This window comes from Debaryomyces hansenii (genome assembly GCF_000006445.2).
Source record: "Debaryomyces hansenii CBS767 chromosome B complete sequence".
Taxonomy (NCBI): domain Eukaryota; kingdom Fungi; phylum Ascomycota; class Pichiomycetes; order Serinales; family Debaryomycetaceae; genus Debaryomyces; species Debaryomyces hansenii.
Window position 1 is genome coordinate 1,095,235 of NC_006044.2, and position 21,948 is coordinate 1,117,182.

At 37.4% G+C, this 21,948-nt stretch overlaps 8 protein-coding genes across 8 annotated transcripts, besides 1 other annotated feature; 3 read left to right on the forward strand and 5 right to left on the reverse strand. All coding sequences in view use genetic code 12, as the record gives it.

The window, feature by feature from the left end:
* Positions 1–177: 177 nt before the first annotated feature.
* On the reverse strand, positions 178–2,217 carry DEHA2B13992g (DEHA2B13992p; the record flags this gene model as incomplete). The annotated part of the gene is made up of 1 exon (XM_457555.1): positions 178–2,217. One exon carries the CDS (start codon positions 2,215–2,217, stop codon positions 178–180), a length of 2,040 nt encoding a protein of 679 aa, XP_457555.2.
* A 612-nt stretch (positions 2,218–2,829) lies between these two features.
* DEHA2B14014g (DEHA2B14014p) lies at positions 2,830–2,937 on the reverse strand (the record flags this gene model as incomplete). Its single annotated transcript, XM_002770079.1, has 1 exon — positions 2,830–2,937. One exon carries the CDS (start codon positions 2,935–2,937, stop codon positions 2,830–2,832), a length of 108 nt encoding a protein of 35 aa, XP_002770125.1.
* A 386-nt stretch (positions 2,938–3,323) lies between these two features.
* Positions 3,324–3,702: a long terminal repeat (solo LTR of Debaryomyces hansenii Tdh2 retrotransposon).
* Positions 3,703–3,899: 197 nt separating this feature from the next.
* Positions 3,900–4,235, forward strand: DEHA2B14058g (DEHA2B14058p; the record flags this gene model as incomplete). Its single annotated transcript, XM_002770080.1, has 1 exon — positions 3,900–4,235. One exon carries the CDS (start codon positions 3,900–3,902, stop codon positions 4,233–4,235), a length of 336 nt encoding a protein of 111 aa, XP_002770126.1.
* A 661-nt stretch (positions 4,236–4,896) lies between these two features.
* On the forward strand, positions 4,897–9,186 carry DEHA2B14080g (DEHA2B14080p; the record flags this gene model as incomplete). Its single annotated transcript, XM_002770081.1, has 1 exon — positions 4,897–9,186. The coding sequence occupies one exon, from the start codon at positions 4,897–4,899 to the stop codon at positions 9,184–9,186; it is 4,290 nt and encodes a 1,429-aa protein (XP_002770127.1).
* Positions 9,187–9,832: 646 nt separating this feature from the next.
* On the reverse strand, positions 9,833–11,857 carry DEHA2B14102g (DEHA2B14102p; the record flags this gene model as incomplete). The annotated part of the gene is made up of 1 exon (XM_457558.1): positions 9,833–11,857. The coding sequence occupies one exon, from the start codon at positions 11,855–11,857 to the stop codon at positions 9,833–9,835; it is 2,025 nt and encodes a 674-aa protein (XP_457558.2).
* A 649-nt stretch (positions 11,858–12,506) lies between these two features.
* On the reverse strand, positions 12,507–14,555 carry DEHA2B14124g (DEHA2B14124p; the record flags this gene model as incomplete). Its single annotated transcript, XM_457559.1, has 1 exon — positions 12,507–14,555. The coding sequence occupies one exon, from the start codon at positions 14,553–14,555 to the stop codon at positions 12,507–12,509; it is 2,049 nt and encodes a 682-aa protein (XP_457559.2).
* Positions 14,556–15,263: 708 nt separating this feature from the next.
* On the reverse strand, positions 15,264–17,276 carry DEHA2B14146g (DEHA2B14146p; the record flags this gene model as incomplete). The annotated part of the gene is made up of 1 exon (XM_002770082.1): positions 15,264–17,276. The coding sequence occupies one exon, from the start codon at positions 17,274–17,276 to the stop codon at positions 15,264–15,266; it is 2,013 nt and encodes a 670-aa protein (XP_002770128.1).
* A 1,929-nt stretch (positions 17,277–19,205) lies between these two features.
* On the forward strand, positions 19,206–21,923 carry DEHA2B14168g (DEHA2B14168p; the record flags this gene model as incomplete). Its single annotated transcript, XM_457561.1, has 1 exon — positions 19,206–21,923. The coding sequence occupies one exon, from the start codon at positions 19,206–19,208 to the stop codon at positions 21,921–21,923; it is 2,718 nt and encodes a 905-aa protein (XP_457561.2).
* Between the last annotated feature and the right edge of the window lie 25 nt (positions 21,924–21,948).

The window sequence follows — 21,948 nt, forward strand, 5'->3', positions numbered from 1 at the left end:
CTTGGCAAAATCATCATATTTGGAGATTTTTCACAGCGTGTAGACATTTATCAGTAGAATAAAGACCGAGATATTACTTTTTTGCAATGATGTATAGGATAGGATAGGATATTGGAATAATGGGTGGATAAAACAAGTGGAATAAAGTCCAGATGAGTTTATGCAGATTTCAGATGTTCAGCTACATTTATGAACAAGTGAATTTTTGGGCCAGTCGTATCCAGTATCTGCCCATGATGTGAGATTGTTGTCTTGGTAAGCCTTTGGGTGGGTCTCAATGTAGTTAGAGGTTGGATAATCATCGGGGTCACAACTTACATTGATAGCATCTTCTGGCTGGTATATTCTGACATGATCAATACGCATGGTAAGCGGGAAGTGCAAAGCGTTCCAGTCGATATAAGCCCAGTTATTGGAGATACCAAAATTCATAACCAATGACATTGGTTCCTTGGACATTAACCTATGCCCGATGTTTCCGTTGGGCCCCAAAGCTTTCGAATGAACAGTGACAGTAGGATCCATTCCAACATACCATGTCAAATATCCATCGTCATCATCATTCAAATATTCATACCCATAGGTCTGGAAATTATGTTCATTGTCACCTTCGGAATACCACGACACGTTCAAGGTCGTTGTCCCAGAAACTGCTTGTTGTAATGGACCACCCGTATAAGTGTTCATAGTTGTGACCGAATCATTATGAATTGATACGAAATTATAGTCAGGATAATACCAGATATCAAATGGAGCAATTTGCATCGATTGTGACGCCACACCAACACCTACATCAGTACTAACTTCACCTTCAAGAACATCATATTCTGGAGCACCTCTTCCTTTACCTGGACTAGGATGATCCTCCCCAGAACAGGTACATTTGCTTAATCTTTGACCTGGCAAATATGAAATACCATCAGGAGATGATTGGTTTGCAGTAATACCGGCATCGCACGAGTCATATGTATATGGCCAGACACCTTCACTTGTTGACATGTATCCTGGACGAGCTAAATTACCAATAGACCATAAACCTGGCCACAATCCAGATACATTACCATAACCAGGCAATCTGGCAGAATATTCAAGTAACCCTTGGGTAAAGCACATTTTATTCCAAGTTTGAACCATACCAGATCTGTAAAACAAATCATGATTCTTGTATGCATCCATTCTCAAGTTCAAGGTACCATTTGCAGTCGTCACAGCATCTGGGTCATAGTATTCTAAATCCATGGTACCACCGTACCAAAGATCTGCAGCTTGGAAAAATTGATCATCACCTTCGTAAAACGTTCTACCTTCCGCATTAAATTCTTCAGAGAACACCAACTTCCATGTATCTCCGGTGGCAGTTTTTCTAGTTAAGGCAGTTTCAGGAGTGTCTGGATCAACCAAATCGGTTCTGATAGCACTCAAAAGAGGATAATGGTACGATGTCAAAATCTCGTAGCTCTCAGGAGTATAAGGCTCGGTAACACCAGAATATGTCAATACGGGCAACAAGATAAACACAACAATAGCTCCTAACAACATAAAGACAACTCCTAGCAACCCACCCAACGATCTTCTGTCCATATGCTTTAAATCGTGAATGAATCTGTTCTTGTCATATGCTGCATCCTCTACGGGATTTGGGTTGTGTAAATAGTCGTCCGGTTCCTTTTCGTCTATATGTAAAGGAAATGACGATGCAGGGTATCCTCCGAAAGGACTGAAGTCGGTTCCAAGCAAAAATGGGTTGGCAGACTTATTAGAAATTGACGAATCGTCATCCGACCTACGCGTGCTCAGTTGATTCTGCTGGATGTTGTTGGGGCTAGTGATCATGTTGGATGAAAGTGATGTCGACGACACCACTCTTGAGCCCGCCATAGACGGATATCTGTCGTATTCTGGAGGCATCAGGGACGATTGAAATGCTGCATTTCCCGTATTCTCCATGCTAGGTGATCCTTCTTTCGATAACAAGTTCGATGTGGTGCCGTTTTGTGAGTAATACCCGTTATAACTATCAAAAGTCCCTCCGTATTGAGGATCGTTCAAATGAGTATTCATTTGGTCAAAGTCGTTCAACTGACTCGAAGATGATTCCCGACTCAGTTCAAATGAAATATCATCATCATCATTAGGCGAAACAAACGGGTTTGCTACGCTTGCACCCCGTTCGTTGGCTTCACTAGGAGTATTATACGTCAAATCTCTGTGGACCATGATTTTTTCGGGCAACGAAGTTAATAAAGCGAATGATGATTTTCTTTAGGTCTACTAATACGAAAAACCAGAGCGTAAATAGTCCGACTTTCTCAGAATCCTAAGTTAACAGTGGGATCAAAAAAGTTCTTTTATTCAAAATAAATGGGAACAGAAGTGGTTTTATTCCAGAGAAGCTTTTTTTTCACTGGTGTAAGGATTTAGATTCAATATGCTGTGTTTTATTATGGGTGTTAAGGTGTATATGCAGCACGTTATAAATAAAATATGCATAATCTGCGACTTTGACATGGCTGTGTCTTCCCTAAAAAACCTTTTTTTTGATGGTGTACTGATGAAATCAAAATCTTTCTATTCATTTTATTTAGCACGATGGTATGCTATAATCTCTCCCACCATCAAGTCATCCAAGAATATATACCAATATTGAGTAGACAGTGGATGTAGTAGGAGATATTTGATCTACATGTCATTGACTGAAGAGACTTGTAAGGTGCTATTATGACACTTATTACTGCAGCAAGCAAGAATCGACACACAGAGAAGCGTGTCTTTGAGGCTAAGTACCAGGTCCTCTTGTAATAAATTCGCCCCTTCGACAATAATGTGTATTTACCATCTATCCACGGCAAAATTCAAAATTCGCGATAGTTTTGGATCAAACAATAGAGCAGTTACAAAATCATTTGCAGAAACACTTGCCTGGGCCTTTGGCTGCATTCTTACGAACGAACCTGGTGTGTATGAACCGACAGAATAGCCTACCTTGATTATTGGATCATTGTAAGCTTGTGAAATCTAACTGTATTCGGACCTATGTTGTTGCTTGGCAAATTTTCTATAATTAAACACATGGAACTCGTCAAAATATTGATGCATTATACTGTTATTATGAATTGTTCATAGAAGAACACATTGATCATAGTTTAATGTGGACTTACTGCCATCTGTATGTCTTTTTGTCAAATTCTATTCATACGCACTAATTCTCGACAGTTTTTTTTCTTAACAGACCTTTTACCATTGCAGTTCAAACAGCTGCTTTTATGTCGCACGGGGGCTTCTTTCTAGTGAAAGATGGATAAAATCACGTGATGGTTCCATAATATTGTAATTATGATAAAGGTCGTGTGAATACCTGAAATATGTAGGGAAGAATACTTATGTATTAGTATTATAGATATACTGGTCTTATATATCAATATTGGTTACTATAGAAATAGTTAAGTGATCGATCTACCTATCGATGACTTTTTAGGGTAGTCTTAATTAAGTATATTCTGCTTAATTGCTGTTCGTTAATTAGAAAATTCATCTTCTTCTTGGAGATTCATTCCTAATTTATATTCTTGTTTCGTTTCAACTCATTAAGATTATTCCCATATCCTCTTATGACTATCAATATCACTAGCATGACTATTTATGGTTCTTACAATGATTTGTTTCAGAATCTTTATAGATTCTGATAGTGACACAAAACCAACACATAATTAACCCGGTCACTAACCTGGCCAATTCAATTCCTATAACCACCTTGTAAACTAGAAAGATAAATGAATTGCTCAAGTATGTAGGTCGTAACATTCAGCTACATTCATAACGAAGCGAATCTCCCAAGAGTGCGTTTCTTTTTCTTCGATGTGCAATATATCTACCAGGCGAATTGAAAACTTTGGGTGGTAATGGCTTGCTTTACACTTTCGAATCATCCTGTTGCGGAAACATCTTCTGAAAATTGCGTAGGATCCTCCGAAGTATTGTACAAATGTGATGAAGGTGGACCCGACGATATCTCCTTGAAACAGGCTATATATGGGTATCTATCATACTCTATTTGCAGTCAAGTATCTTGTGAACCTATACCATTTATTACTTGTGTTGAACTGTTACGATATCACCTTTCTCAATTGAGCCTTCATTCTATGACAAGTCCGCCTCGGTATCATGTAAGGACTAATACTCTTAGTCTATTATCGACGCTTAAGCAGAACTACCTCTACGCATCTCTTGCTTGTTGACATCCACCTCTTTCGAATCATCTTCACCGAGATGAGTAAGCGCGCATTCTATCTCAGAAACTTTATTATTCATCCAAGTAGGAGAATGAGACGTCAAGTCCTTTTTTGCCATGTTTCATTGTCAATCTACTCTTCTGTCATAATTTTCAATTCAATTCAAATCCTAGATTTGCTTGTGTAATAATATCACCTACTAGAATGATTAATTTGTACTCCAATGGATGGATGAGCGGATATTTATGGTTCTTTACTTTTTATTTACAATATAATCAGTAGATAAGAGTACGGCTATAAGAATTTGACACCACTATGCAGGGTATTTCTCCTAACTTGGCTACTTTTTAGGAACATATTGACAGGTATACTAAGCAGCTACTATTGTCATTTGGGTTGCAGAAACCTGTGGATACCCTTATACGAATGGGGATGACATGTTTTAAACTTTTCTGAAAAAATGTATGGGCTTAAATTTGCGACGTCCGTATCGCTTTTAGATGGGCCTTGTATGTAGGTGGACTATACGTTTTTGGTGCCAAGATCGTTTAGATTTTATATTTGGAATTATTTTGTCATAATTCGTGAAAGATTTACGCATGCATTAATTGATATAAAAGACCAACGTTATTGTAAATTTTAGTTTCAATCTCTAGCACACTGCAAAATGGCCAATACAGAGGCTAAGACTGATGATTTGGATAATAGTTCACTAGAGAATAATGGACTTGAACGCCAACAAAGATTATTATCATTTCTCTGGCCTAAGACAGTTCCACCGTTACCAAAGGAAGATGAACGTCTCCCGTATGGAGAGAAAAAAGCAGGAGTTATATCCAAGGCATTCTTTTGGTGGATGATTCCTGTGATGAACCCAGGATACATAAGAACATTACAACCGGAAGACTTATTCACCCTAACTGACGATATCAGAGTTGAACAGATGAGCGCACGATTCAGTGAAATATTCAAAAAGAGGATCAATAAAGCGAAGAGAAAGCATGTTATTCAAAAATTAAAACAAAGAAATGAAAGAGTCGAGATATTTGATATACTGCAACACGATGTTGATTTGGAGGATTTCACGCCTCCACAATTTCTTCCATGGTTTGTTATCATCCAAACATTCAAGTGGGAATATTTTGCTGCAATTGTATTTTTGACCTTGATGTATGGTACTTCATCTTGTATAGCGCTAGTAACGAAAGAATTAATCAAATACGTAGAGTATAAATCAGCCGGAGTAGAGTTGGGCATTGGTAAAGGTTTAGGATATGCTTTTGGTACGGTGGGAATGGTGGTTTTCACGGGTTTCATGGGCAATCATTATTTTTATCATGCAATGCTTGTCGGGGCTAAAACAAAGGCAGTCTTGATTAAAGTTATCCTAGATAAATCATTCTTATTGAGTCCAAAGTCCAAACTGAAGTTTTCTCATGCTAAAATTACTTCTATGATGTCTACAGACACAGCTAGAATAGATCTCGGGTTAGGACTCCAGCCACTTTTGCTCATTATCCCTATCCCAATTATTGTCTGTATCGCGATATTGATAGTTAACATTGGCGTTTCTGCATTGACAGGAATTGCTGTTATTATTTTGGTGTTGGTATTAATTATGGGAGTTGGGTACTTCTTATTCAAATTTAGAAAGAAAGCAAATTTATCTACAGATGAGAGAATTTCAGTGATTAGAGAGGTATTGTATAACTTAAAAATTATCAAGTTTTATTCTTGGGAATCGGCCTACTTAAAAAAGATTTCTGGGATTAGGAATGAAGAAACCAAGTGGATATTGAAAATGCAAATTCTAAGAAATTTAATTGTCTCGATTGCCATATCGGTTAACTTGATATGTTCCATGGTTGCATTCCTTGTTTTGTATGCAATTGATAGTAGCAGGCATGATCCTGCATCAATATTTTCATCGCTTACTTTATTTGGAATCTTATCTGAACAAGTGATTATGTTGCCTTTGGCTTTGGCAACATCTACCGATGCTCATGTAGGATTGCAAAGAGTTGGACAATTTTTAGCTAGTGAAGAATCAGATCAGAATTCTCGTCAGATAGAAGCAAGTGGTGAAACTTTAGGAAGAATGCAAGAAAGTAATATTGCCGTAGAGGTTAATAATGCAACGTTTATTTGGGAAACATTTGATGTTAATGACGAAGATTCAAAGAGTGAGAACGAAAAATCTGTTAAATCAAAAGGTTCCTCGTTTTCTAATTCAGAAACAGAGAGAAACTCAAAGGAGGAAGACAAAGAAAAAGAAACATCTTTTAAAGGATTAGTAGATGTCGACTTAACTATAGAGAAAGGAGAGTTTGTAGTTATAACAGGAGTTATTGGGTCGGGAAAATCATCCTTATTAAGTGCTATATCGGGTTTAATGACGCGTATATCTGGGGAAGTTAATGTTTGTGGATCTCTCATATCTTGTGGTGATCCTTGGATTCAAAATGAGACTTTTAAAGAGAATATCCTATTTGGTTCTGATCTTAAGCAGAACTTTTATAAAGAGGTAGTTTATGCTTGTTCACTAGAAAGTGATATGGACATATTGCCTGCAGGAGATAAGACAGAAATTGGAGAAAGAGGTATAACTTTATCTGGAGGTCAAAAGGCAAGGCTTAATTTGGCAAGAGCTGTGTATGCTAACAAAGATATCATCTTACTAGATGATGTTTTATCTGCCGTTGATGCAAGGGTTGGTAAGCATATTATGAACAGTTGTCTTTTAGGAATTCTTAGTAGTAAAACAAGAATCCTAGCTACTCATCAACTATCTTTGATTGGTTCCGCTGATAAAGTTATCTTCATGAATGGAGATGGATCATTCGAAATAGGCAAGTTCCATGAACTACTTCATACAAGTATAGGCTTTAAAAACCTTATGTCTTTAAATACCCAAGAAGTTGTTAAAGACATATCAGGGGATGAGGAAGAAAATGATTTAAGATTTGCCAAAGGTTCAGCTGAAGAAGAAAGACAATATATTGAAGGCCACTTAACGAGGCGAACTACAACAACTTCCTATGTGGAGGATGAAAAAACTGAAAGACGTGATTTTAATTTAGACAAACTTGATGATGGAAAACTATTTCTGGCAGAGGAACGAGCAGTGAATAGAATTGAATTCAAGGTTTACAAGAATTATGTCAAATATGGATCTGGTATGTTTTCAAGCTTCTGGGTTATTTTGTTATTCCTTGTTTTCACAATATTGGCTACGTATTTTGAACTTTTCACCAATACTTGGCTTTCGTTCTGGACCTCTAGAAAATTTCCAGATAGACTGGACAGTTTCTATATGGGTTTGTATGTGATGTTTACCTTTTTGGCTTTTTTTTTGCTTACAATGGAGTTTTTTATACTAGCTTATGTTACTACAATTGCTTCACGGACTCTAAACTTGATGGCGGCGAAGAAAATTTTATTTGTACCGATGTCCTTCATGGATACCACCCCAATGGGGCGAATTTTCAACAGATTCACGAAAGACACAGATGCGTTGGATAATGAAATTGTCGAACAACTAACTGTCTTATTCTATTTCGTTGCGAACATTACTGGAGTATTGATATTGTGCATATGTTATTTGCCTTGGTTCGCTATTGCAGTACCTCCATTATTATTTATTTTCGTTGCTATAGCGAACTACTATCAAGCTTCCGCAAGAGAGATTAAAAGATTAGAAGCTGTTCAACGTTCTTTCGTGTATGATAATTTCAATGAAACCTTAAGTGGCATGATGACAATACTTGCATATAGAGCAAAAAATCGGTTTTTGAACAAGAACAATTATCTTATTGACAAAATGAATGAAGCATATTATTTGACAATTGCAAACCAGAGATGGCTCACTATCAGTTTGGATATGGTAGGTGCGGTGTTCGTTTTGCTTGTAGCCATGTTGTGTGTCAATCGTGTATTTGATATTGACTCTTCTTCTGTTGGTTTGTTGATGTCTTACATTCTACAAATAGTTGGCCAGCTTTCGTTTCTTCTTAAAACACTCACACAAGTCGAGAATGAAATGAATTCCGTTGAAAGAATTTGTCATTATGCATTTGATTTACCAGAAGAAGCTCCATATTTGATCACTGAGAACTCACCTCCAACCTCTTGGCCAGAAAAAGGTCAAATTACATTTAGTCATGCATCTATGGCTTATAGACCTGGATTACCTTTGGTATTAAAAGATCTAAATCTTAATATTAAGTCAATGGAAAAAATCGGGGTATGTGGCAGGACCGGTGCTGGCAAATCATCAATAATGATGGCATTATACAGATTAGTTGAATTAAGCAGTGGATCTGTTGTGATTGATGGAACCGATATCTCAAATCTAGGACTAAACAGTCTTAGGTCAAGACTATCGATCATTCCCCAGGATCCAATATTGTTCTCTGGTACTATCCGGACTAACTTGGATCCATTTGATGAATATACTGATACAGAGTTATGGGATGCATTGAGAAGAGCCGGTCTTATTGATGGGTCTAAGATTGATTCAATCCAAAGTGAGGATCTAAAATCTGAAGACTTGAACATGTTTCATTTATTCAAGCAAGTGCTGGAAGATGGAACTAATTTTTCTTTGGGAGAAAGACAACTCATTGCTTTTGCAAGAGCACTTGTTAAAAGAACTAGAATACTCATTCTTGATGAAGCTACCAGTTCTGTTGATTATGAAACAGACAATAAAATCCAAAAAACTATTTTGAGAGAATTTGGGAATTGTACCATTCTATGTATTGCGCACAGATTAAAAACTATAGTCAATTATGACAGAATTTTGGTGCTAGATAAGGGAGAAGTAAAGGAGTTTGATACACCCTGGAATTTGTTTAATACCAAGGATAGCATTTTTGAACAAATGTGCAAAAAGTCTAAAATTACTTCAGATGATTTTACAATTAAAGACGACAAGGTTGATACTACTGTGACATAGGACTTTATTTCGTACTTGATATGCGATTAATTATATTCTTTATCGAATTGTCCTCGAATTTACATTGACACTTATTACTCTACATGCTTTGCAATTTTGACAGGGGTGTCTGTTGCTGCAACGATTAATCAAACATTCGCTATTATTACCCTAGAATCTATAGACATTTGGCTTTCTAAATTTCTCTTTGTCCCATTATAAATATAAACTTACCGTTTTTAATTATAAATAAAGTAGACATGATCAGGTATCAAAACTACAATATCCTTAAACATAACATTAACATCAAATTTTTTTTCCAGTTTTCAAAAGAAATCTAGAACTTCACCAGATATATAAAATAAGTGTGTGGGAACTCTACTATAATTTGCGTTTATTTTGACGTTATCTGCATGCGGGTATTACTTGGTAAACTCTTTTAGACAGATTTACATATTTAAGCCTCTGATTAGAGTGATATTCTTGAAGCTATCTAGTGTAATATTCAATATTCTTGTCGCGCTGAATAAGCTCAAAACATTTCTTACCTCGATCAAAGCGTATATGGTGTAGATGGAGAACTATACTCTCCTCATAATCATTAGGAGAATCAGAAAGCACCAACGGAACAGTAATGCTAATATATAAGTATTCAGCTTCCGAAGGATTAACATCCATGTACTAAAGAGTTTTTAGGATTATCATATTTAGTCTCCGCCCATGATGTTAAATTATTGTTTTGATATGCTTCTGGATGTGCTTGAATATAGTTGGACGTTGGATAATCCTCGGGATCACATGTTAAGTTGATAGCGTCTTGGGGCTGGTATAATCGGACATGATCAATACTCATAGTAAGAGGGAAAATCAAAGAGAGCCAGTCAATTTGAGCCCAACTATTTGAAATACCAAAATTCATCACCATCGACATTGGCTCTTTTGACATTAATCTGCGGCCTATATTTCCATTGGGCCCCAAAGCAGCTGCTTCTACGGTCACAGTAGGGTCATTACCCACATACCATGTCAAGTACCCGTCATCATCGTCGTTTAGATACTCGTATGCGTATGTCTGGAACTTTTGCCCCACGCCTTCTGAATACCAGGTTCGGTTTAATACAGTCGTACCAGAGACAGCTTGTTGCAATGGACCACCAGTATACGTATTAATGGTGGTTACTGATTTATTGTAAATGGAAATAAAATTATAATCAGGGTAATACCAAATATCAAAGGGAGCAATTTGCATGGATTGTGATGCAACGCCAATCAATTGTTCTAGATCCATTTCACCCTCAAGAACATCATATTCTGGAGCACCTCTTCCTTTACCTGGACTAGGATGATCCTCTCCTGAACAGGTACATTTGCTCAATCTTTGACCTGGCAAGTACGAAATACCATCAGCGGATGATTGGTTTGCTGTGATACCGGCATCACACGAGTCATATGTATATGGCCACAACCCCTCGGTACTGGCCATGTATCCTGGGCGGCCTAAATTACCCATGGTCCATAAACCTGGCCATAATCCGGTGGCATTACCATAACCAGGCAACCTCGCAGAAATTTCAAGGAAACCTTGAGTGAAACACATTTTATTCCAACTTTGAACCATACCAGATCTGTAAAACAAATCGTGATTCTTGTATGCATCCATTCTCAAGTTCAAGGTACCATTGGCAGTCGTCACAGCATCTGGATCATAGTATTCCAAATCTTGAGTACCACCGTACCAAAGGTCTGCAGCTTGGAAAAACTGATCATCACCTTCGTAGAAGGTTCTACCTGCTGCGTTAAATTCGTCAGAGAATACCAACTTCCATGTGGCATCCTTGGAAGTCTTTTTGGTTAATGCATCTTCCGGTGTATCTGGATCAACCAAGCCTGTCCTAATAGCGCTCAATAAAGGATAGCGATAAGAAGTCAAAATTTCGTAACTCTCTGGAGTATATGGCTCAGTGATACCAGAATACGTCAATATGGGTAACAAAATGAATACAACAACTGCAGCCACAATTAAAAATACGACGCCTAGTAACCCACCCATCGACCTTCTATCCATATTTTTCAAGTCGTAGAAAAACCTGTTTTTATCATAAGCTGCATCCTTGAGAGGATCAGGGTTGTGTAAATAATCATCTGGCTCTTTCTCATCTATATGCAAAGGAAATGATGTTGTCGGATACCCACCAAAGGGACTAAAGTCTTTTGACACTAAGAGCGGCTTACTTGATCTATTTGACGTGGACGAATCGTCGTCTGGGTTTGGAATGTTCTGAGAATTGAATACGTTCGATGTGAGCGAAGTAGTTGAAATCATCTTTGATCCAGTCATAGTTGGGTATCTGTCGTACTCCAGTGGCACCTGAATGTTCTGAGAAGGTTGAATATTGATGATTCCTGGTGAGTTGCGAATACCATTACTTTTGTCTGGCGAATATTCATTTGAATATGTCTTAGTAGGATTTTTCGAGTAGTATCCATTATACTTTTTGAAACTGACGTCATAAACTGGATTGCCCAGATGGCTGTTAATCCTTTCATAATCTTCCAGCTGACTTGAGGACCATTGTTCGTTCAGTTCAAATGAACTCTCCTCATCTATAGGCAGAGTAAACGGATCTTCAACTTCATAGTCGTCATTATATCTCTCCCTCGGTGTATTATATGTCAAATCTCGTTTTGCCATTTTCAATTCAGCAGTTATTTCAAACCAATTATACCAGTCAGTACTCAATCGTAATATATATGAAGCTTCTATGATGTTAAAGTTGTCCCACCATCAAAGTAAGAAGAAAGATTTTTAAATTAAAAAACTTTCCTAAAAATCTTTCTGGCATCTTTGTTTTAGTTTGAATTAACGTCTTGTTGGTTGTATAACATTCTGATGTAGGGATGTTATAAGATATGCAACCAAAATTTACCAGAATTGGTACTTATTCCCCATAGATGTGGAAGGTGGCTGGAGGCAACGCCTCCAAATGAAGGATTATGAGTGATGCAGGGGTTAGGAACAAACATTTTGGGGGCATTGGCAGTTAAATGATTGAATCGAAACCCACTGGGGTAATTGTAAGAATTGGTCAAAGGAAATAATAGGTGTATGGACCTCGATAGATTTTTTGACTCAAAATATATGCGCGAATATGCACCTTTGTCTAACTTTATTAGCCTAGGCTGAAAAGGCTTGTATATTTGTATATTACTTTTATATAATGTGAACAAAATAACTAGATGAATATGATATGATGCTGTCATATAATAAAAGCAGTAATGAAATGGATAAGTTTACACAGATGAACTCAAAATCCGTCTATTTCGCACCTAAACGGTAGTTTCTAACACTTATGGACTAAAGAATTTTTAGGGAAATCATAACCAGTTTCTTCCCAAGATGTAAGGTTGTTGTCTTGATATGCCTTCGGGTGTGCTTCGATATATTCATAAGTTGGGTAATCATCTGGGTCACAGGTCAAATTTATGGAATCTTCTGGTTGGTATAACCTAACATGGTCAATTCGCATAGTAAGTGGGAAAAATAGAGCGTTCCAGTCGATATAAGCCCAACTATTTGAAATACCAAAATTCATCACCATAGACATTGGTTCCTTAGACATCAATCTGCGACCAATATTTCCATTAGGACCTAACGCTGCTGCTTGTACAGTGACGGTTGGATCAGTACCAACGTACCATGTCAAATATCCGTCGTCATCATCATTCAAATATTCGTACCCATAGGTCTGGAAATTATGTTCATTGTCACCTTCAGAATACCACGACACGTTCAAGGTCGTCGTACCAGAAACTGCTTGTTGTAATGGACCACCCGTATAAGTGTTCATAGTGGTAACTGAGTCATTATGAATTGATATGAAATTATAATCAGGATAATACCAGATATCAAATGGAGCAATCTGCATCGATTGCGACGCCACACCAACACCTACATCAGTACTAACTTCACCTTCGAGAACATCATATTCTGGAGCACCTCTTCCTTTACCTGGACTAGGATGATCCTCCCCAGAACAGGTACATTTGCTTAATCTTTGACCTGGCAAATATGAAATACCATCAGGAGATGATTGGTTTGCAGTAATACCGGCATCGCACGAGTTGTATGTATATGGCCACACACCTTCGGTACTGGCCATGTATCCAGGACGGCCTAAATTACCCATGGTCCATAAACCTGGCCATAAACCGGAAGTATTACCGTAACCAGGCAAACGGGCTGAAATTTCGAGTAACCCTTGGGTAAAGCACATTTTATTCCAACTTTGGACCATACCAGATCTGTAAAACAAATCGTGATTCTTGTATGCATCCATTCTCAAGTTCAAGGTACCATTTGCAGTCGTCACAGCATCTGGATCATAGTACTCCAAATCTTGAGTACCACCATACCAGATATCTGCAGCCTGGAAAAATTGGTCATCATCTTCATAGAAAGTTCTGCCTTCCGCATTAAACTCGTCAGAGAACACCAACTTCCATTCATCACCATTGTTAGCCTTTCTAGTCAAGGCAGTTGCAGGGGTGTCTGGATCAACCAAATCGGTTCTGATAGCACTCAAAAGAGGATAATGGTACGATGTCAAAATCTCGTAGCTCTCAGGAGTATAAGGCTCGGTAACACCAGAATATGTCAACACAGGTAACAAGATAAACACCACAATAGCTGCTAACAACATGAAAACAATTCCTAGCAATCCACCCAAAGATCTCCTGTCCATGTTCTTCAAATCATAAATGAATCTGTTCTTGTCATATTTCGCATCTTTGATAGGATCAGGATTGTGCAAATAGTCATCTGGTTCCTTTTCGTCTATATGCAAAGGAAATGATGTAGCAGGGTATCCTCCAAATGGACTAAAGTCGTTCTCAACAAGCGGATTTGTCGATTTATTCGATATGGAGGAACCGTCTCCTTCTGATCCAGGCACATTTTGCGCATTGCGAAGGTTATGGGTACTGTTATACATATCTGACGAGAGAGATGTCGATGATACTACCCTTGAACCTGCCATTGACGGATATCTATCGTACTCTGGTGGTATATATAAATTTTTCGATGAACTTACCCTACCTATTCCCATCGAGTTACGTATGCCCAACGTATCTTCAGACGTCCCATCATTCGGTAACAAGTTCGATGTCGTCCCGTTCTTCGAGTAATATCCATTATAATTGTCAAATGTTCCTCCATAATTAGGGTCGTTCATATTTATTTGACTATAATCCTCCAGTTGGCTGGGGGATAAGTCCTGATTCAGCTCATATGAGCTCTCTTCATCTATTGGTGAAACAAATGGATTCTCAACTTCGGGCTCCGTATTGTACCCTGTATTTGGCACATTATATGTTAAATCTCTTTGTCCCATGATTTAGCAATATTTTCTATTTTAATGAATGTGCAGTGTATTTCGACTTGGCTTCCTTTCTGTTATATGGCCCAAAATATGTGTATGTCTTAGTATAAATTCTGATTAGATCAAAAAAAAAAGATTGATATTATTAACGGAAAATCTATTCAACATGTTTGTTTTGACGGATGATTTAGTGACATTGAGATGCTTGGGATGTATGGATGTTATGCGACTTGCGACCCATATGACATGCTCTGGATGTCAAAATCTTCAAACATACTATGGGTGTTCGGATGCTATATGACAAAAAAATTATGATTATGAGTTATGCGTGGTTACGAACATCGCAAGCATTTAAATATAGTATATGATTATGATTTTTGGCCCGTTGGCACAATAGCGAGCGTGAATTCACTTTCGGTGATCATAATCGCGCATATAGCGTACATGAATAAAAGTACGTTAAAAAGGTTAATGTTAAGCATATTTAAAAGTATTGTATGGTTAAATCTATTCAACTATTACGAATGGTGCTACATATAATAGGAAAATATGACTTGAAACACTAGGTTAAGCATATATCATTAAATAATAAATTGTCTATAAGGGATAGTGAAATTATGTGAGTAATATAGGGGAACAGCGCTCAATGACGTAGATGCCTTGTAGATATTAAGAGGCTTGTAATACTGAAGAAGTGAAACTTTAATGAAATGTTTATAATCAGCAACCATGGACTAAGGAATTTTTTGGAATACTGTATTCAGTCTCTTCCCATGAGGTAAGGTTGTTATTTTGATACGCCTTGGGATGTGCTTGAATATAATCATACGTTGGGTAGTCGTCAGGGTCACAGGTTAAATTAATAGCATCCTCAGGTTGATACACTCTAACATGATCAATATTCATTGTAATAGGAAATTTCAAAGAGTTCCAGTCGATATAGGCCCAGTTGTTGGAAATACCAAAATTCATCACCATAGACATTGGTTCCTTAGACATCAATCTGCGACCAATATTTCCATTAGGACCTAACGCTGCTGCTTGTACAGTGACGGTTGGATCAGTACCAACGTACCATGTCAAATATCCGTCGTCATCATCATTCAAATATTCGTACCCATAGGTCTGGAAATTATGTTCATTGTCACCTTCAGAATACCACGACACGTTCAAGGTCGTCGTACCAGAAACTGCTTGTTGTAATGGACCACCCGTATAAGTGTTCATAGTGGTAACTGAGTCATTATGAATTGATATGAAATTATAATCAGGATAATACCAGATATCAAATGGAGCAATCTGCATCGATTGCGACGCCACACCAACACCTACATCAGTACTAACTTCACCTTCGAGAACATCATATTCTGGAGCACCTCTTCCTTTACCTGGACTAGGATGATCTTCTCCAGAACAAGTACATTTGTTCAATCTTTGACCTGGCAAGTACGAAATTCCATCAGGAGATGATTGGTTTGCAGTAATACCGGCATCACATGAGTCATATGTATATGGCCATATACCTTCAGTACTGGCCAAGTATCCAGGGCGACCTAAATTACCCATGGACCATAAACCTGGCCACAACCCAGATACATTACCGTACCCTGGTAGTCTGGCAGAAAATTCTAAGTACCCTTGGGTAAAGCACATTTTATTCCAACTTTGGACCATTCCAGATCTGTAAAACAAATCGTGATTCTTGTATGCATCCATTCTCAAGTTCAAGGTACCATTGGCAGTCGTCACAGCATCTGGATCATAGTATTCCAAATCTTGAGTACCACCGTACCAAAGGTCTGCAGCTTGGAAAAACTGATCATCGCCGTCATAAAAGGTTCTACCTTCTGCATTAAATTCATCGGAAAAAACCAACTTCCACGTTTCACCTTTGGAAGTCTTTTTAGTTAATGCATCTTCAGGAGTATCTGGGTCAACCAAATCTGTCCTGATAGCATTTAGTAGAGGATATCTATATGAAGTTAATATCTCGTAACTCTCTGGCGTATATGGGTCGGTAACACCAGAATATGTTAATACGGGTAACAAAATAAACACCGCAACTGCAGCTAACACTAAAAATATGACTCCTATCAACCCACCCAATGATCTTCTGTCCATGTTCTTCAAGTCATGAATAAACCTGTTTTTGTCATAATCCGCATCTTTGATAGGATCCGGGTTGTGTAAATAATCATCTGCTTCTTTTTCATCTATATGTAAAGGAAATGATGAAGCAGGGTACCCACCAAACGGACTGAAATCATTCCCAGGTAAAAAGGAGCTCGAAGATTTTTTTGACACCGGCAAATCGCTTTCGTCGTGTTTAGAGTTGATTAAGCTGTTGATGTTATTACAACTACTAAAGTTCGAAGGATATCTATCGAACTCTATTGGCAGTTGTATGTTTCGTGGTATCCCCAAATTAGAAACTCCTAGAGAATTATTATTACCATTTCTACCACCACCCAGTGTCTCATTGGATATTAAGTTTGTTGTGGTTCCGGTTCGAGAGTAATATCCATTATAAACATTAAATGCTTCTCCATAGCTTTGCTCATTCATATGATTATTTATCCGATTATTATCATCCAGCTGACTGGACGATGATTGTTGGTTCAGGCCAAATGAAGAACTTTCTTCGTCAACAGGCGATATAAACGGGTTCTCGACCCCTGATTCTTCATCCTGTGCCCCATTTGGGGTATTAAATGTCAAATCCCGTCTGGCCATTCTTAAATTTCTCTGATCGATACTATAAGTTTCGCCTTAAACGCACCAAACTATCAATGTCTATCGCTCTTACGTAAATTCGTCTGAACTACTCCTAATATTATATATGATTATCACCAGAATCGTATATTACTATTTTACTTCTAAAAACAATAACTTACCCCAATAATTTCAGGTAAGAAGTGGTGTACGGATGTTGTACCTAGCGAAGTAAAACGACAGATCCCATTTCTTGTTAGCGTTGTGAAGCTTGGCTCCTTATTTATTAATGCACGGGTATTCAATTAGTCCAAGGGAGTACCATTAACGGACTTTTGATTTCCAAGGATGGAAATATAACGAGAATATAAAGGAATGGGGCGCGGGTAGGCAGCTTATTTTGTATGTTATTACACTTTTGACCTACATTGGTGTACATGACGTATGCAACTTGGGCATATAATCAAACTAAGAATGAACTACAATCCATAAGTAGATAGATTAGAAGTTGGCGATAATATCCCTCTCGGGGTAAATGAGCTAAATCACACTATCGAGTGTAGAAGGGACCTGAATGTAAAAGAATAGACTTGTATAAGTAGAGGGATTGAAGTTGCCCATGGCTACTAGCAGGACAAAACAACTAACCAGAAATTGTTTTTGACCTGCACATCCATACACCTGGAAAAGCCGCCCAAGGGGTATACAATAGATTCCTCGATACAAGAGACCGCGCAGGAAACTGGGCAACAAACTAGATATGCTAGACAAACCTTTGCCTTGAGTCAAAGGTTAAGAACATGTAAAGGAAACACAGCCATTGAAATTAGACTTAGGTTATTTATAGTACGAAAGACGAGAGATGGTGCTCAAGAATAGGTTGATGATACTATGCGGGCTCGAGTTGCAATAAAAGCGCGACTGTGGTGGTAGCCACGTAAATCATGTAGTTATTCAAATTGGTGTTTGTGATTTTTGGGGAGATCAATGCCTGGCGAATATGACCCCGTGAATATATGATCCTATTGGCTATTAGTATTATACAATTACTATCATACATTAGAAAATTACTTCTCTGTTTCATTAGAGGGCATTTTGACAAACTTGTCGTATATGGGTAACCCTGATCTTAGATTGCATACTTGTTTTGATAGTATCCATATGCCGCAGTGTCACGTTGATGCAAAGTAATGTACGCCGTTAGTAAGGGACCCGAAGAAATATACAGCATACAGTATTCCGAAGTGGCAATAATGAATCTAATAGCTTCTCTGTACTAAGGTTCAGTTTCTCATAACATTAAACTTTATTTCGGAAAGCAAATTCAATTAACGTGCTGATTGGATTCATATTCCATCGCTTTGTATGCAGCCATTTTGACTGCAACTGTTACAATAAAACCACTTTAGTCTCCTAGTTTCAGATAGTGTAGCACGTAAAACGCTCCTTCAAATTTTAATCACCCCGACCATTATCATCTTCTATGATGGCCACCTTCATTATCTTGAATGCAACTTTTTCGTTTACTTTATGCTCACTTTTTTCATTCAACCTCTACTTCTAAAATTTACCGTTTGCTTGACATCAAACAATAATCTTTGATTGAATCTCCGTATAATTCTACTGAAGTGCTCTTCCATTGCTTACAATATCTGAAAATTGTAGACATTACGAAAACAAATATTTCATCTGAAGTCTCCCATTTGAACCTGTCCTTTAGATATTTTGTTGATCACTCTAAAATCCTCCATTGACCATCCTACCCTGAGTAATTTGTCAGTAATCGTTAACTATCCCGTAAAAGCTCTCTATATATGTCTTACGAAGGCACCTAATATCTGGTTATCTTATCTGGTATCATCACGTGACTCTCTGAGATTGTGTCTACGTTTAATCATTCAAATACACTGTTACTTATCATGACCTACCCATCACTAAGCTTCTTGTAAGATGTCAGAGTATAACCAGAACTCAAATAATGACACGTTTCTATCACGGGTGTTTGGTCTTCACTCGGTGTATAACCAATTACAGGACGAGTATCAATATTATGACCCTGATGTTGATTATCAGCAGTCATTCATGAATGGTGGTGTCTTGTCCAGCCATGTACGTGAAGAAGGTAACGAAAATACGAACAACGACAATACTAATCTATTGGATTCTGAATCAGACCTGGACTCGTCGCTGTCACTTTCGTCGCCACCATCACCTATAGTATCATTCACAGGTAAGGAGCATAATCAAAATGAAGATTCGACCAAAGTGCACTGGGATACCACCCGTCCACATTATGGGCAAGATAACGATATTACCACCAGCATACCTAAGGACCCTCCCAAGAAGAATATGGTTAATACTGCGAAAAACTTCATCAACAAATTGCATCCAGCCACCGATTCTCTTCCCATGTATAACCAGCCACAACAATTTCGAAAACCACCACCAGAAGGGCCTTCTGTTCAAACAGTTTATCAGAAAAAACAGCACAAATCCAAACGGAAGTATGTGATTCCTCCGAAAGAGCGGGCACTCTATTTGTGGGCGAATATCACCAATATGGACGAATTTTTAACTGACGTTTATTATTACTACCGAGGAAATGGAATGCTCAATATTGTTTTGACTAGACTTGTTGATTTATTGATTTTAGCTTTCATATTGTCATTCACTGTGTTCTTAAAATGGGGTATTAATTATGACTTCTTCATGAGTTCATCGAGTGATCGTGCATCTGTTACTTTGAAGGATTTAGTAATACCTAATTTTATTAGTGAGATGGTACCTGTCTCGGTAAAATTGCTATTATTGGGCTTCTCTGGTTATATTGTCTTACGATTGGTCCAATTGTATTTTGACTACAACTATAAACTAAAGGAAATCAAAAATTTCTATCACTACTTAATAGGAATTCCAAATGATGATGAATTAATGACTATTTCATGGATCGTTATTGTCGAAAGATTAATGGCATTAAAAGATTATAATAGCTTAACGTCAACTAATACCAATTTGCCTGCTCAATTTTTGAGTGATCTAAACTCAAAAGTTAGATTGAATGCTCATGACATTGCTAATAGAATTATGAGAAAGGAAAATTATATTATTGCATTGATTAACAAAGAAGTATTGGATTTGTCATTGTCTATCCCGTTCTTATCGAATGTTAATAGCTTCTTATCGAATAAATCGGTATTGACGAAAACTTTAGACTGGAATATTAAGTTGTGTATTAATAATTTCATTTTCAACCAGCATGGCCAGATCAATTCACATGTTTTAAAGGATTTTAACAGGAATCAATTGTCAAAAGAACTAAGTGCGAGATTTAAGATGGCAGCAATAATAAATTTGCTCTTATGCCCTTTTATTGTCATTTATTTCGTTCTATTATACTTCTTCCGTTATTTCAATGAGTATAAGTCAAATCCTAGTTCAATTTTAGGCTTAAGGCAATATACACCTTGGGCTGAATGGAAACTTAGGGAATTTAATGAATTACCACATTTCTTTATCAAGAGATTGCACTTATCCATTGGTCCTGCAAATATTTATATCAATCAGTTTCCTAGGGGCTTTTGGGTAATAAACTTAATGAATTTTGTGAATTTTGTTTCCGGAGCAATTACAGCAATACTAGTTTTAATGGGACTCTGGTTTGATAATGAAGAGCATAATTTCTGGTCCTTTGAAATCACTGAAAACAAATCAAGTTTGTTCTATATTAGTTTATTTGGTACAGTATGGGCCATCACTTCAAGCTCATTAACTTCTACAAATTCAAACACTTCTGAAAATTTAAATTCCCAGACTTCTTCCTTTTTTTATGACCCAGAGGCCAGCCTCCGATATGTCTCACAGTTCACGCATTATTTGCCTAGTTCATGGAATGGTAGGCTACATACTGTGCAAGTCAAAAATGAATTTTGTGAGCTATTTTCAATGAAGATTATTATAATTATAAATGAAATCCTAAGCTTAATCTTGACCCCGTTTATTCTTTGGTTCAAAGTTCTGAATAGTTCTGGCGCAATAATTGACTTCTTCAGAGAGTATTCTATTCATGTTGACGGACTTGGTTATGTTTGTTATTTTGCGATGTTTAATTTTGAACAGAAGGATAAAAATATGATGATGAGTTTGAATAAATCAAAGAAACGCAAACCCAGAAAGTCAAGAGCAAATGCGAAGAAAAAAGCCTCCAGTAAATCTAAGTCCCGTTCTGATGAAATCGAACTTGACAATGTGAATCTGAATAAAGCTGATAAGTCGAAATTAAGTGATTCGGAAACTTCTAGCAATTCTGATGACAATGATGACACTGATATTAATAATGACTATTATCAGGATGACAAAATGATCAAATCCTACATGTATTTCTTGGAAACCTGTGGTAATGACAAGGCAAAACAGGCATCTAAACTCACCAGCAATGAACAATTATCGACCAAGCCATCACGTATTGCAAAACCTGACAATTCTCAGTCGGTTGTAGGAGATCCAACGCCCTCATTTTTGTATCAGCCGTTAACGTCTAATAGCATTGATGATTCTTCCTACAATATCAATTACAATATTGATGAACAAGAAGAAGAATCTAGTAAGGGTAAAAGATCTGGTGTATTGGGTATGATAAACCAATTTTATAAGCACGATAGAAATAGATGATATTGGTTTTGTGACATTGGTCGTC